Below are 16,320 nucleotides of genomic sequence, written 5' to 3' on the forward strand. Positions count from 1 at the left end.
AAAATCGAAAGCACATAAGCAATGAAATCCCCGAGAAAATGTTGATGAATTACAGCATTCAGATTTTAGGTTCCATATACAAAATGAACCATATGTAAATCTTACACCTTATAGCCCACGTTCGAACAAAACATAAAAAAGTTCAAGTTCGCCTCATTTCTGTTCCATATAAATTCCCTTGAGGCCCCAACCTTACAAGAAATGAGGTCGAAAGAACAGGAAAATCGCTTCTCTTGTATTAAAATTCAGATATCTTTTGAACCGACATTAAACTTGGCAATGAAAAAGCCTATGGTATCAAGTGAAGAAGATGGATCAAATCTCTGGACAAGATCTTCTTCACCAGGTTTTAACCATTCCCTGAAAAATATAACATACATTACAAAATGGTCAAGGGCTATCGCTGGAGTGTACTTGAAAGGACAAGCAGTTTTAAAAATGCTCTACATAACCAAATTGAATAAAGCTGTCATAAATTAATCAGTAATGGTTTGAAGATTCAAGTTTTAGAAGATATTCTGGCTATTCACATTAATGATATCTCATAGTAGGTTTACAGTAGATCACCAATAATTGGAATCTTCCACTTCTACTCTAGTCCATTGAGGTAACAGTGGCCCCATTGAGGTAACAGTGGCCGCAGGAACAACCTGTTTGTTTAACATTATAAAATGGACATGGACACGAGTCATGGAGCTAATTAATTATCACATAATCTTAGTTCGGTGCAATATGTTACTTGGTATTAGTGGAATTTTACTGACTTTGACCATGTCGTCTTAATGGGGATTCATCAGCAGTAAACCTATATTTACTAACCTTCCACTTAAGGCAAGGTCTAGTTTTATTGGTGGAATTATGCAATTTCTGACTGGATCACTATCGTGTGCCCTTATTAACCATGATTACAAACTAATAGATTTTAGTAACTGAGTTAATAAAAATAAATAGATAGTTGGGAAGAAACAAAAAGGTTGACTTACTCCAGGTATCCGTCAGGAAATTGACAACCACCAACAAGGCCAGGGCCCCCAACCTTTGGATTCTACAATGAATGATCAAAGATATGTAATAAATCAATCTTGGCTATAGAAACCAGATGCATGAACTTGCATCCCGCAGGGCCAGAACAGTAGCTTTCATAAATGACATTAATCGCGACATTTTCTATGATGCCATAATTTGCACCAAGAAAGTTCAAACAAGGGAATGAAACCAACTTGTTGAGTTCAATGCAATTTCCAACTCCAAAAGCAGAACTAAACTCGTTAGTATAAAGTATTGCTTGCGGAGAGTTGATAAGAACATTAAACGAGTATTTAATGATATAAACAAACTCAAAAACTTCTTTCTAACCTGTGATGCCAATGAAAGATATTTATATGTATCCAATGCATATCGAACTAATGCTTCATTTTCTCCAGGATTTATGGTACATCTGCAGCGTGATATCGCATGCTATCATACTCTACCCCAATAAGCATAAGGTACACATAATAGAGTAATGAAGTGTGAATATTATTTTGTGAAGGGAAAGCTCAAAAAAATACAAAGAAATATCATATCAGCTTTACCCGGTCCTATTAGATCGCTGCTTATAAGAGTTAGAGAACCAAGATCAAAGAGTGTCAATTTATTATATATATCACCACACCACAGTTAAATGCATTCCTCTGTTTAATAACATAATTTTTCATGGTTATATCTGCCTGATGTAACATTCCAAAATTGGATTTAATTTAAACTTTAATTACCAGGACCAACCACTAGGAGGATCACATGCCCGAACGCTAGATAACCTAATTTCTGGGAGGACGTGCCTCAAGAGGTGATATATAACACACGATACTACATTTCGCTAGATGAAGCAAAGTATTGATGGCCAAATGTAATTCAGTCGGGACCGACTTTCTTAAAGGCCATGGCAATGACATCCAGCATATAGCCTATTATTGGGTGGTCCAATGATCTCATGAGCAAGATGGTACAACTGTAAGTTGTTTTTAGACTGATCAGTTTTCTTCAAGACTTGTATCTTACATATGATTCAGTTCCAAACAGATTCTCTACTTTTCACATGCAAAAAGAAAGGCCAGAAGTGTCAAAAAATTGATAAATTTATGATGGAACAGAAGTGTGTGTGTGTGTGTGTGTGTGTGTGTGTGTGTGTGTGTGTGTGTGTGTGTGTGTGTGTGTGTGTAAAGGCAAGAGTTAAAAATAATGGTGTAAAAAAGTCGGGAAAATGCTTACGTGGAATACACAATAACACCACCAGAGCGAACAAGCTGCACAGCCTGGTCAAACATTCGTCTCTGATACTTGGCATGGGTTCGTAATGATTCAATTGTCTCCTACATATAGGAGCCATCATGAAGGACAGAAACGCGAGATATAAAAACTTCCCAGCATTACTAGAAAAATAGAAAAGCATATAACAAGCATGAGACCCAAATGCTGGGCGTCCACAATCCTTAAACTATGAAAAAAATTCTGTATGGTCAAATAGAAAAAATATTATTAGAAAAAAGTGCAGACCATATTTGTCAAATTCAAGTTATCCATTGCAAGTGATGCGACGCAAAAGAAACAAAACACGTACATGGAACCACAGAAAGAAAATCATAACAAAATTAGATTTATATGCATTTTAGTTACAGATATGAACTTAATAGCATAGGATTAATTTATAAATAATAACAGAAATCAGAAGGCAACCAGAATTACTTTTTTAGCTTCTCTCACAATAGCTTCAAAGATATAGAATGAAGCAGGGAAAAGCGACTTTGGGTAACCTGCATCTTATTCACAGCCCCCATTTGGCAAAACTGCTGCTTGTTGCAAGCAGGTTGATTACAATCATTACAGCATATTTCATACTCAGGCAAACCAAGCACTTTTAATATGGATTGAGATCCAACAATAAAAGATCACTTAAACTTGCCTCGTCCAAAAAAAAATTGGATCACATTTCACAATACAGATAAACTTAAGAAATTATAAACATCATTCAAAATATCAAGGTTTAAATCATATTCAGTATAGTTTGTTCGAGCTATGAGTTAACTGGCAAAACCAAATTGTGGGTTATCCTAAGCTAGAAAAAATATACGGTCAGTTCCACCTAGAATACAATATAAATTAATTCAGAAGGAATATTTGGAGAAAATTCATTGTCCGACACATACCAACGCTTCATAGGGTAAATATTAAAAAAATACTCTTCACAATCTACGGATTCCTTTTTCTCAAAATAAAATCCAAAAATTCCATGGCTGTCAAATTGCATCGAAACCATATAGACCTGAAACACATCATGAACTGAGCTAATACAGTTCATATGCCAGCTGTGATCCACATATGGCAAACAACAAAGCTAGCCGGTGAACTATAAAACACTATTACATGCATGTATAGCAATTAAGGAATCTTCCTCACCTCTCCAGCAAACAAGCGAGGTCTCAGACCAAGAGCAGAACAAGGAGCATCAAGCAGAACTCGATCAAAGCTATTTGTTGAAAACCCTTCAGATTTCTCAACTCTACTGACCCAAACAGTTATTTCTTCCAGGCCCATTTCTCATTTTTCGGCTGGTATTCCTGGCATCAACCTTATTCGTGCAATTAAGCTTCCTCAATTGCTCAGGAGTATCTAATTTATCAGGTTCCAAGGGAAAAAATTTGAAGACAAGGGTGAGAAATGCCAGCATTAAGAACGAACTTGGATAACAACGTCATCAAGCCATATTATCGATCAAGTTTCCAACTTTCAGCATTTCTTATCTTATATTGAACTCATGATTAACTACCGCCTGACCAAAATTTATCCAAATTATCTGTTCTCCTACCCCTTAATGCACTGAAATAAATCATGAAAGTAATACAGTCTTGAGAGAAAATCTCAACAATGTAACTCATAAATCATAACTAAATAATAAGTTTTAACTTTCTGGATGGCCCTTGGATCATCCAGGTAAAGGAAGAAAATAACAATTCATCGTAATATTAAAATACATGGAGGACTGACCATATCCACCACCCATGGAGCTATTCTCCGTTCCTGATATTGATGAATCTGAGAATTGAATCCCTTCATTTTTTCCAAGATTAGGGGTATCGATGTCAACAGATCTACTCACAGATTTCAGCGCATCAAGTTTGTAAGTGGCTATGCATCCTAAGCCCAGTTCAGCAGCCAATTTCTGGATGTTAAGCACCTGCATTATGACAGATCAATGAAGTCAAAAATATATTCCCATCCATAAAAAAGAGAGAGAGATAAAACCCAAGTACAGAAAGAACTTTTTATTGATAGCAAACAAGAACAATAGTTGCTATGGGTCTCTGAGTTATAAATCTCAATTAGCTAAATAAAAGGTTCAGGACTTCGCATTAATGCTTACTCATTTGTATGGATATTTACGGTCCTCCCTTTTACATGCCATGGAATTGGTATCAAGGAGGTTTACTGTATTTGATTGTCGGGATAGCACTTTAAGTGGTGCTTCCATTCATAGAATCATCAAATAAGCAGCAAAATCTAGGAATTTTTAGAGAGCAGAATATTACCAAATGGTAGATAGCAGAATATCTAAGATGTATGAATTACAAAGAACAAAAATCATGCACATGACCAATATTCATTTAGACCTTGAAACGTATCCAAACAACATAAAAAGATGAAGACATTCAAAATCACCTGTCAAGTTCAGAAGGTGCACCTTATTATGAGATCTATCAACTGCGATAACTTCTCCTTTATCCTTCATGAGAATCGCAATTGCTGTAGTTTTCCCTCCAGGAGCCGCACACATATCCAGTATCCTCTCTCCTTCCCTAGGATCTGTGACAAACATGAAGGGGAAACTTGTAGAGACGTACAAACGAATAGAGATGAAAAGGGATTATGTGGTCAAGTGGTCAAGCAATTTGAAAGAAATTTTAGATGTTAGTTGAACAAATGAAATGCATGTTGCCAGAGTATACTTAATTATTGACTAAATTTCATTTCTCTGGAGCCTGGTAAATTATTAATTATAAACTAATTTCTGGAACATAACCTCATAACTTATTAAAAACATCAGGACCGGAGGAAAAAGGGATGAGTCTTAGCACATCGTGACAAGAAAACATCTCTGCCAATACCCCCATCGCGTATTAAAGTCATCTACAAGGGATTTTATAAAAAAAAAGATTAGATGAGATTGAAGGGCTAAACATTAAATATCTACAGCTTTCAACTTTAATAAGGTTATGAGGACGTCTTTAAAGAGCTTATTTCAGATGAACTTCTTTTACAATTATTTCACTACTATAATAGAAATTAAACACATCCTACCCAGAAATTATCATGTCATCTCAGCAAAGCTTTTTTATACCAGTATTTATCCAGCACAATCCTTGGGATTTAGTTATTCTGAATGACATCAGAAAAATCAAATCCTTCTAATATGAGCATCCAAGATTCTCAATGAGATCAATAGCATGAAGTTCATTGGAGTGAATCACAAAGAGAGACTGAGGGGCCAGATGTTTCCTGATTGGAATTATCGAGTACTAAGCCAGTTTCACTTTCCACTAACTTGCAAGAAATGCTAATCTTCAGTATAACACAACAATAAAAGGACAAGTATACAAGTACAAGAAATTTGAAGTTTGTATTTTAAATGACACCAACAATTACTCTACTTAAAATACGCTGTGATACTGATTAAAATTGATAGGCGTGCGATTTAAAATTTTGCCCAAATTGAAATCCTCCAAGCAAGTAAAATGATAGACTACGAATTCATGATTTTAAATACCTCATCTAAACACTTCCTAAGATGAGTAAATGTTGCTGACATGTATAATACAAACCTAAGGCATGCGCCGTAATGATGCTAGGAAGGTTCTGAAGAAATATCTCTCCTCCAAGTAAATCTGAAGTCAGTAACATTAACTTGTATTACCAAATCAATTTTAAATTGAACATTAAAAATTTGAATGCAAACAAATGGGTAATTGACTAAGATGAAATCATGGAATAACTGCCATGAATCCTTCTTGGGTCACCAGGCATGTCTTAAAAAGAAACAGACTATACCATGAAAGGAAGGTAGTTTAAATACTCTGTCATCCAAGTCTACTGCAACTCCTTCAGATACCCGAAACATTCCAGCTCTGGACATCATAGCGGTTCCTTGGCCAATGTAGAGGCCATTTCTTTCAAAATGATAAGGGTCTGCATACAAGTCAAACTATCAATCCTGAAAAATTTCCAGAATTATCTCCATGAGGGCAGCACAGAAAAGAGCAAGGCTTGTTATTATTGATACACAAAAGCATAAGCAAAGGTTAACATAAAGTTGCAACTGCATTGCAAAACCTGAGCAAATTAAATGAAACATCATGTCATCAGCTGCACAAAATTTGTTTGATGCAGCTCAGTGATTTTATAGTTTCGCCAAGAATAAAGCATCAATAGAATTATTTATACATGAGTAAACACATATTTCCATGAATCTCCATAACAGTGCCATGGAAAAATCGTCTATTAGTTATTTATCAAAAAATTAGTTGCATTTTCTAGTGATTTTGCTAGATTTCAACTCAAAAATTTGGAAATTAGTTTAAGAAAGAATCTTTGGAAAGTGTGTTACGGGAACAGGGTAACTCTTACCTGTTTGTGATCCCTCAAGTACAGTCCCACGAGTAAAACCGATTCCCCATCCACCATCAGTGCCCGGCTGTTCCACAGCAACAGAAACTGCCACGGGATCACCTTTCTCTACATGAGCACTACAGGCCAAAACACCAGGCACATACACCTAAGAGTTCAATATGACAGATGGCTAAAAATCATAACATATCGTGTATCCCATGTTAGGTAATATATATATATTCCGTGAACAAATACAAGCATACATGAAAGTGACGAGATCTCTCGTCATAAATTAAAATGCCATTGAACTATCATGGAAAAGGAAGCTTAGGATTCAAAATAAATGAGACATACTGTCTAGTGGATGCTGACATACTTATTGCTTCCAATCCTCATTCACAAGACTATAAAACAAGAATTTGTAAAATAGAAGAAATCATAACTTTCAATAACACAGCAGGTGTGTTCTCAATTGTTGAAGTATAATTGATATCACTTCAACTGGACAAAAACAAAAACTAACAGCTTCACTAAGCCTACCTGAGCACCCCTAAGAACCGCTTCAGCACATTTCCGACTCACTATCACCTCTTTAGGAGGTTTGTTCTCCTCGTACTTGTGGTTAACTGTTAGTGGTCCCAAACCATTGATGAAAACCAAGTAGTCTAGACCAGGAATATCACATTTGGAAAGGTGAGAACTTGGAGTAGAACCATTTGGACCACAACTAGTTCTAGTAGATTCAAGAGGTACCCCAGCACTACCCATTGTATCGCGAGGAGCAATAGCTTCTTCAGCAGAAACATTTTGCCACCCTCTTTCCTGTAGAATAGCCAAAAGCTTCCCAATAACGACATCACTGGTTGATTTGAGAGTATTCACCCGTACACAGGAGTAACACGAAGGACGCCTGAGAAAAACAACAAAGAATTGATTTTTATACACACTAAAGTTCCTCGCCAGCTCAGAGAATAAAACAAAACGCCAATACATTCACATCGTCAAAGTAAAAACGTTCGAGATACAGACGTGAGAGAATCGGAAATTCGAGAGAAATGGTCGGTTCCATAAGCTTTCACGAAATATTCTTCAACCTTAGGGTTCCAACGCAAGATTGGGTTGTAGCAGTAACGCTCCGATGGATCCATCTGTATGCACAAACACTCGCCCGTATCAATCACTTCCTACACTCACAGATGAAAACTGTACACATAGATACGCATATATAACAAAATAATGCGTGCGCAGAGAGCGTATGGTAGAGACCGGATACCTTGGGAGTGGAGCTTCCCTGTTGTTGGAGAGTTCGGAAGGTTCTGTGAAGGGTTTTAGCGAAACTCCTTCCCTTTTTCATGATTTATATGATGTCCTTTGGATTAAAAGTTCGTCAACTCGTTGGGCTTTGAGTTGTATATTATTCCAGCTATAATTTCATCGCAGACATACACGGGTTAAAACGAGTAAACTCTATCGATATTTATAATAAAAAATAATATTTTTTATAGATGACTCAAATAAGATATTCGTCTCACAAAATACGACTCGTGATATCGTCTCACACAAGTTTTTGTCGATACATAGGATGCTATTTTTTATTAAAAAATGAGTGAGTATTTGAATAGTTAATTAAAAATGCGAGTAAATTCGTAATTTTTGGATAAGAAACGAGTGAGTTATGATCATTTTCATGGGACTTCTCAAACTGCGATGATATAAAAATATATCATTTATGTGTTCTTGAGAATTGTTTGTTGCAGGCTTCGTTGGGAACCGTCGGATAATCACTGCTGCATTTAAATTTATTGTATATGGTGTTCAGATATGTTTCGGTGCTTCGTTTCGTGTCGTTAAACACTTGGTTGTATTAGAAGCCGTAGGAAGCATTTTGTATCGAAAATTCGTGTCTATGGGTTGTGTTACGTTGCCGAGCAGCGCCCGGCTTTCGCAAGCCTAGCGCCGCGACGCTAGAGCTACGGCACTGCAGTGCCACGGTGCTAGTGCCACATTACCTAGTGCCTAGGAACATGTTCAGAACTTTTAAACCATTATTTTAGGTTCATGACTTCCATCGTTTAGGGAATGTTCACACATCATTTCAGGATTTGTTTCGGGGTTCGATGTCATGGTTTAGTACGATGAATAAACGAGGTCAAGTCCCGAGTGATCTAGAAGTCATAAGTCAATTGTTTATTTCGGTGGTGAGCACGCCTATTACGTCTAAGTTATGGAAATTAAGTGCTTGAAATTTAGTTAGTATGTGCAGCAGTAGCCCAAGCGAGATCCAACGAATCATTCAACGCCATGTAAGTATGTTCGACGTGCAAAAGAAAATATTTTATGCTTTTGAGGTGTGATAATTGTCTAGTGACCAATTATGAACGGGTTTGGAAGCCGGATAACGTGTCCGAGGACCTCTCTACCCTGGTAAAGTATGATCGGGTTTTGATCAAGATTGGAAAGCGGTAAAGTATGATCAGAGACCAATCCACCCGATAAAGTATGACCGGGATCTTATGTATGCGGTGAGACATCACTGTCAGCCCAGTACTATGATTTAGTCTGATCAGACGCACTATGTATGTGTCACTTGCTTTGAAACATATCGATACTCAAAATCATGGTCTTGTCATGATGTCCACCGACCATGCCAACATCTGTGCATCTGACACTCGCTTATTGGATATACAATTTCGATATATTTTATCACATCTAATAGATAAATAACACATCATTGACGGTGAGAGGTTGACATGCTTGGTAGACATGTATATCATTTATTTATCTTTTCACACACATATATATGGTAAACCTAACTAATTTTGGACGAAGCTAAATTTCAGTCGAAACTTGCTTTATCGTCGTTGTTATTATTATTATTATTATTAATCACTATATGTTTCTTTTTTTTTACATAACATCTTTTTCGAAGCAAATTCGAATTTCTCGTTTTTGTAAACAAAGCTAATTTAGAACTAATCATATTGGTACATCTTCATATAATATTATTACAAAAACTTGTGTGAGACTGTCTCACGGGTAATATTTTATGAGACGGATATCTTATTTGGGTCATCCATGAAAATATATTACTTTTTATGCTAATAATATTAATTTTTATTGGAATATCGGTAGGGTTGACCCGTCTCACACATAAAGATTCGTGAGACTGTCTCACAAGAGACCTATTCTAATATTATTTATGGAGATTTTAAAATATACATGGACCTAAAAATTAATTGTAATTGAATAAAATGATATCTATATAGTCCGTATGTTCATCATTTATTTTATTTTCTCGTATACATGGGCAAAAAAAATTAATAGATGGTACACCAATCAAATTTTAATTTTAATTAGTAAAATCGGTAGATTGTTATATATTTGTTAAATTTTTCGCATATATATGGTAAATCTGAAATTTTGATCAAACAAATTTTGAGAGGAAAGTTGTTCTATTATCTATTCTATTTTTCTATTTTTATTTTCTTAAGGGTGATGACATGACAGTAACCACCTAGGGGACACCAATTTTTTCTTCCAATTTTACCTTACTAATATTACACTTTTGTTTTTTGTTTTCGTTTTTAATTTCAACACACTTTTATTTTTATTTTTTTTATTTCAACAATTCAAATATCAATTTAGTTCCTCTATAATTTGTCAAATTTCATTTTAGTCAATCGATAATGATAAAAAAGACTGTACACACACGCATCACGTGTGCAAAGTAACTAGTTATTATTAAAGTAAAAATTGTTTTGAAACACAAACTATTGGTTAGTTGACGAATTGATGCATAAATTATTGTAAATAAATCAATAAGTACATGATAAAACAAAAAATTCGATGTTAACAATAAGCTAAATTGATTGATTACTCATATTTGAATATAAATCAAATTAATGATGACAAATATTGTATAAATATGCCACGAGTGCGCTGATAACTAGTATTATATGATACATACGTATAATACCAATATATTTATGCTATATATCATTAAAAATCTATATAACAAAGACACAAGCTTGATGTCATAATTTATATATTTTTTAAAATTCATAATTTAAAATCTTAATCTTTGATTATTTTTCATAATTATTGATTAATTTAAATATAACAAATAAAATTGTAAATATAATAATTTTAAATTATAATTGATTATAAAAATATTGTACACACACAAAATACATGGACCCTCCGTATAGTGTATGATATACTTTATTCCACAAAATAATAAACGTCTTCCAGAAAACGGTCTACTTTGCAAATTAGGTGAGACTTTGGGTTGGAAGGCGAATTCGTCTGCAAACGGCAAGGATTCATGGCATGCTCTGGTGGTAACATGTGGCGCCTTTCCCATCTACCTCCTGCCACGCAACACAGCAATTGGTTCTCCCCACATCTATTGATTTGGATCATATAAATCTTACCACGCCAATGCTCTCCCTGATCTGCGCATATAAACTAGAATATTAATCAATCTCTTCCAACCCTCTGTATTCTGTGATCGTGGCCATTGTTTTCTCGCACCCACTGAGAAGAATCTTGGGGGACGAAGGTAGAGCTCAATCAGCTCATTAATGGAGGTACCTGTTGGGTTTGTAGCCAAGCTCTGGATTTTTTTATCTTTCTTACCATTTTTCACCTTGCTCCTCCTACTTGGACTTCTCAAAGGTACTTTGGATGCATGTTTATATACGTTTAGTTCTCGTCATGCTTCTGTCTTATTAGTTATTATCTATCGGTTGAGTATTGATTTTCTTTAAGTTGGTGTCCTGGGTATGGTCAAATGCAGCTTAGGTAAAGAAATTTGTTAATAAATGCAATTCTATTCCTAGCATGACTAGTTTTTAGATTAAATTTTGGGCCTGCACCACATGGAGTAATAGTTGGCAAACCGATTAGATTGATGAATGAAGGAGAAATGCTTGGTGAGGGTGCATCGGTGAGGTTTGCTTGCGGAAGATTGTATTAGATATACTAACTAGAAGTAGTTAATTAGTTGAGTTAGTTTAGTTAGTTAGATGGTTGAAAGGTGAAGACCTACAAATACTTCTCTGTATCATTAGCAACCAAAGTTTTTTTGCTTCAATAAACGATGTTTTCTCTCATCCCGTAATAGATTGTGAAAGTTTTTACAAAATTTTGTTTGTATTTCAGATATTTATAAATTTAGTACGTTTTTTTTTTCAAATTGATGTACGAATTTGTGCCATATTCGTTCCAATCTGTAACAAAATAGGATCAGTTGTGATGATTTCCCAGTCTCGGGACTCCCAATTGTTGATGAATTGCAAAAACTCCCTGAGATAGGGATGGAAGGTGCATTTTTTTTTAAAAAAATTCATTGTGCTATGGGTTAAATTACCTTTGCGCATTGTCTTGTTGGAAATTATAAACCATTCCGCGGAAGCTATAGGCTTCACCTTGGCCACTAATTTTTTTGGAACAATATATGTCATGCCATTTTTTGCCCCATATGTCACAAGTTTCTCCTGAGCTATTCATTAGTGTAAAGAAAAAAGAAATCTAATATTATAGAAAGTAGCAACCGTAGGAATGCTATCAGATTAATTTATTGAAAATAGTGGAACGATGGGATTAGCAACAAGTTTAATTAATCTTTATTACAATCTGAAATGTTATCTATTGACCAGCATTTCAAGTCTTTATTCTAGTTGACCGGAGTTGGGAGATAACACACTCCTTAGCTTTCGATGTCAAATTTATTATGACTTATTTCTTGAAGAATTATCATTTCATCATTGGTTGTGTGAAACCCGTTTTGACACACATTTGGTGGACTCGGGTATTGTTGCTGGAGCAGGGTTGATTATATGTCCAGTTGCCTTAGCCATAATAGCAGTTGGAAATTCAGCAGTGGTTATTGGTCTTTGGCCTGCACATGTTATTTGGACTTACTACTGTGTGACAAAGTACGTTTAATAGCAGTTGGTTTTATTCAATGATACATAATACATATGTTAACATGCCTTTTTCGAGTTTTGTTCTGTAATTGCTTGTCGATGACTTCAAAATGCAGAAGCAAGAGGTTAGGGTGGATTTTGAAGATTCTCGTATTGCTTTCGTTGCCGGTGCTTTTGATTCTATGGCCCGGCGTTGCAATTGTTGGAAGTATTCTCGGCGGAATAGGTTATGGGTTTTTCGCTCCGTTGATTGCTACCTTCGAGGCTGTCGGAGAGAGTGTGACCGAGAAATGGAAGCATTGTTTTTTGGTTAGTATGGAATTTATATTTAATATCAATGACTTTGAGGAAGAAGATTTATGATTGTCATGGTTTTTATCTGCATGAATGTGACATTATACCTTCCTGTTAACTTATCGCATACACTAGAAGGTTAAGTGTTAACGAAATACAAGACAATATGCCAACTAGTTTTCTCATTTTCATTGAACTTTGTTTGTTGCTTATGCTTTATGATATCAGGATGGTTGTTGGTCGACTCTCGAAGATAGTTGTACGGTAGTTCGAGATTTCATGGATTTTTGCTTCCATTCGTACTTCTCCTACATGGATGAATTGAGTGAGGAAGTGCACGAAAACGAGATACCAATGGAAATACAGTGAGAAACTCTTGACTCTGATTATGAACGTTTTTTTAAAAATTATCCTTAATCATGAAAAGAATAATTTGACCTTGTTGTTACTTACTTCAGGTTATCGATGCTTCCAAGCGGTTTCTTGGTCGCTATTCTTGCTGTTCCAGTAGACGTCCCTCTCATCACGGCGATAGCTCTTTGGAAAAGTCCTTACATGTTGTTCCATGGATGGAAGAGGCTATTAGAAGACTTGATTGGTAGAGAAGGTCCGTTCTTGGAAACCGTTTGTGTTCCATTTGCTGGTCTAGCAATCTTTCTGTGGCCTCTAGCTGTAATTGGGGCGGTTTTGGCAGCTTTCTTCTCGAGCATTTTTCTCGGTCTTTATGGTGGAGTCATCGTGATTGAGGTTTGCATTCAATAACTTTTATCCTTTTTATCGATTCCCTAATACCAACATTCCCTTACAAATATAAAGAAATTCTGGGAAAAATAGAGAGGGTTTGCCGTTGAGCTCAATTTATGATAAATATTTTATTTTGTTCATGTTCTTCGATAGTATTGAATATTGGAAAATTGGACTTGTGTGAATGAAAAATATGTCTTGAATTTATTAGAGGTGGTAATGGCTGAAATTGGATTAACATACAAATCAATGACCTGCTTTGCAATAGCTAGTTTCCATCTGAATTTAATTCAAAATTCATAGGGAAACCTTCTCTCTCTCTCTCCATGTTTACCATAGAGGATAAAAGGACTGTTAATGGCCTGTTATGAAGAGAGAGGACTATTAGTGCCTATGAATGTAGAAGTAATGGAGTTGATAGTGACTCACGCTCAAGCCAGTTAGTATAAAGTTAATTTCTCACATTTCTTTCACTACACTCAAAAATTTCTCTGGTTTTGAGTTGTTATACCAGAAAACGGATGTCTCAAAGTAAAGTACCCCTATGAGAGGATTAATCTATTGCAAGAAAAATTGTGAGTTTCAATGGTTTGGTTTCATGATTTCGTTTTTACAAGATTAGAATATATTTCTTATCATGACAGATTCAGACGAAGCGTGAAATTATACCTGGTTTCCCCATTGGACCGGAGATAAGAAGTATTATCTTTGTCAGAGTAGCTTGTTTAACTATCACCTCATGTTTTCTTGTCGTTGTTTTGGTCTTATCGGTGTACACTCTTATCAGCCAAATGTATGGAGTTACTTGTTCGGTTGACATGTGTTTTCTAGCTGTGTATCAACTCTGCCTTTATTGTTACTTCATATATATGTACACACACACACACCCATTTATTTAGTTTGAATAAATTTTTTTTTAACCAATGTTAAGATCAATTGGTTGTTTGATTGTGTTATGCATTTATTCTATCATTGATCACCACGATTTATTGGTCTTTTGATCGAATTGGGTATGCAGGAAGGTTCTCTTCAAATGGGACTTGCGTATATTGTGGCCGTGATATCTCTATTTGATGAATATTGCAATGATCTACTTTACTTGAGAGAAGGTTCATGTTTTCCTAGGTAGGCGCCACTAATAAGATTCTGAATTTTCCTTCTGGACTCTTTTTTTGTCTTACTATTATTCTTTTTTGTTTGTAATGTGCTTGGGATTTTGAATATTATATCAATCATAAACATCCGACTCATTGAATCCTTCTGACAGGAAGGCCTCGTTACCGGAAGAACAAGAACGATATCAATGAGATCGCGAGAAGACAGTCAATTGAACAAGATGGTTCCCACAGTTTAAATTTAGTTTCAGAAGGATCAAGAACACTTAAACGAGCTATCCAACAATATACACCAGTGCAGGTACGTATACTTCTCTCCATCCACAGTATAAGTAGCTTTGGCTTGTGATATGAAAAATCACGGTACTTCTAAAATAGGTGTGGGATTGGCTCTTCAAATCATGTGAAGTGAACGGAAAAGTGCTCCTTCACGAAGGACTTATAAATGTTGAAGATGTTCAAGAATGTATTCTTAAAGGAAACTGTAAGAAGCTCGGTGTCAAGCTTCCTGCATGGTCGATTTTACAGTGTCTCCTCAAATCATCAAAATCTGATTCTTCCGGATTGGTTCTCTGTAAGTTGATATTCTTGGGATAATTTTCTTAGAATTTCTGGTTTCCGGAATATCATGATCTTTCTGTGGCGGTGTAGCTGAACACATGGAGTTAAATCCGGCAAACTTTCCAAGGGATAGATTTTTTGATTGGTTTTTGGCGCCTCTCCTAACCATGAAGGAGCAGATAAAGGGACTTAAACTCGAAGAGAATGAGGAAGCATTCTTGAAAAAGCTAGTTATGGTATGCAAAAATAATACGCCGGAAGAATGGGAGGACACCGGGTTCCCATCTGGTGACAAAGTGAGAGTAGCACAGTTGCAAGCTGTGATTAGGAGGTCTGTGCAACAACTATATGCTATATTTTACTTGACACAACGCTTTTTGCCTTGATATCCAATATTGCTTGGCTCAATCATTCTACGTCGTTCTACTTTGCTGCTGCAGGCTTCAAGGGATCGTCGGCTCTATGTCCCGATTACCAACGTTCAGACGACGATTCAAGAATCTGGTGAAGGTTCTTTATGTGGAAGCAATCCAGATGGGTCTGTCTCCCCCGGGCGACACGGGTTCCTCAAAATCAAGATTTCCGCATGCACGTAGAAAAAGTGAAGAGGGCAGCATGCAAATTAGTACCCATGAGCGTGACGGTGACATAGTATGACCATTCGTAGCTTCAACTCGATCGGCCAACACGATTAATTTGGTGGGTTTTTTTTTGTTTATTCGGCGGTTTTTGGCATGGGGCGCGCAATTTAGCAAATATCATTTGTTTCACACAAAATTCTGAACTCCTCGAACAATGTATTGATATCGTCTATAAATTGAAATTAATATGTTGTACGAGCGTGTTATGTTAAAAGAAATTGATAATGTATGGGAAAAGTACCTTAATCGGGACTTTTGATTGTGAGCTAATAAGTGTTTTTTGTGATATTTATCTGCATATAACTTTTATTTTTTTATTATAATTTTTAATATATATTATATTAAAATATCAAAGTAATTTAATTTGAATCATTGAAGAAAAAATATAATATAAAA

The 16,320-nt window shown here is 35.7% G+C and overlaps 2 protein-coding genes across 2 annotated transcripts; one reads left to right on the forward strand and one right to left on the reverse strand.

Annotated features, from left to right (window-relative positions):
* Window positions 1-8,047, reverse strand: LOC142554875 (rRNA (cytosine-C(5))-methyltransferase NOP2C). Its single transcript, XM_075665522.1, is given in 14 exon segments — window positions 1-360; window positions 984-1,045; window positions 1,357-1,438; window positions 2,251-2,351; window positions 3,436-3,543; window positions 3,545-3,648; window positions 4,024-4,213; window positions 4,718-4,839; window positions 5,856-5,918; window positions 6,082-6,219; window positions 6,658-6,805; window positions 7,180-7,549; window positions 7,669-7,823; window positions 7,913-8,047. Coding segments are annotated over 14 exon segments (1,839 nt in total). The 5' UTR covers window positions 7,994-8,047; the 3' UTR covers window positions 1-245.
* A 2,856-nt stretch (window positions 8,048-10,903) lies between these two features.
* LOC142554891 (putative membrane protein At3g27390) lies at window positions 10,904-16,157 on the forward strand. Its single transcript, XM_075665523.1, has 10 exons — window positions 10,904-11,316; window positions 12,470-12,578; window positions 12,686-12,878; window positions 13,092-13,228; window positions 13,322-13,610; window positions 14,626-14,732; window positions 14,879-15,023; window positions 15,101-15,296; window positions 15,374-15,614; window positions 15,724-16,157. The coding sequence occupies exons 1-10, from the start codon at window positions 11,223-11,225 to the stop codon at window positions 15,938-15,940; spliced, it is 1,728 nt and encodes a 575-aa protein (XP_075521638.1). The 5' UTR covers window positions 10,904-11,222; the 3' UTR covers window positions 15,941-16,157.
* The last annotated feature ends 163 nt before the right edge of the window (window positions 16,158-16,320 follow it).

The sequence above is a fragment of the Primulina tabacum genome, chromosome 1 (assembly GCF_025594145.1).
Source record: "Primulina tabacum isolate GXHZ01 chromosome 1, ASM2559414v2, whole genome shotgun sequence".
NCBI classification, from domain to species: Eukaryota; Viridiplantae; Streptophyta; class Magnoliopsida; order Lamiales; family Gesneriaceae; genus Primulina; species Primulina tabacum.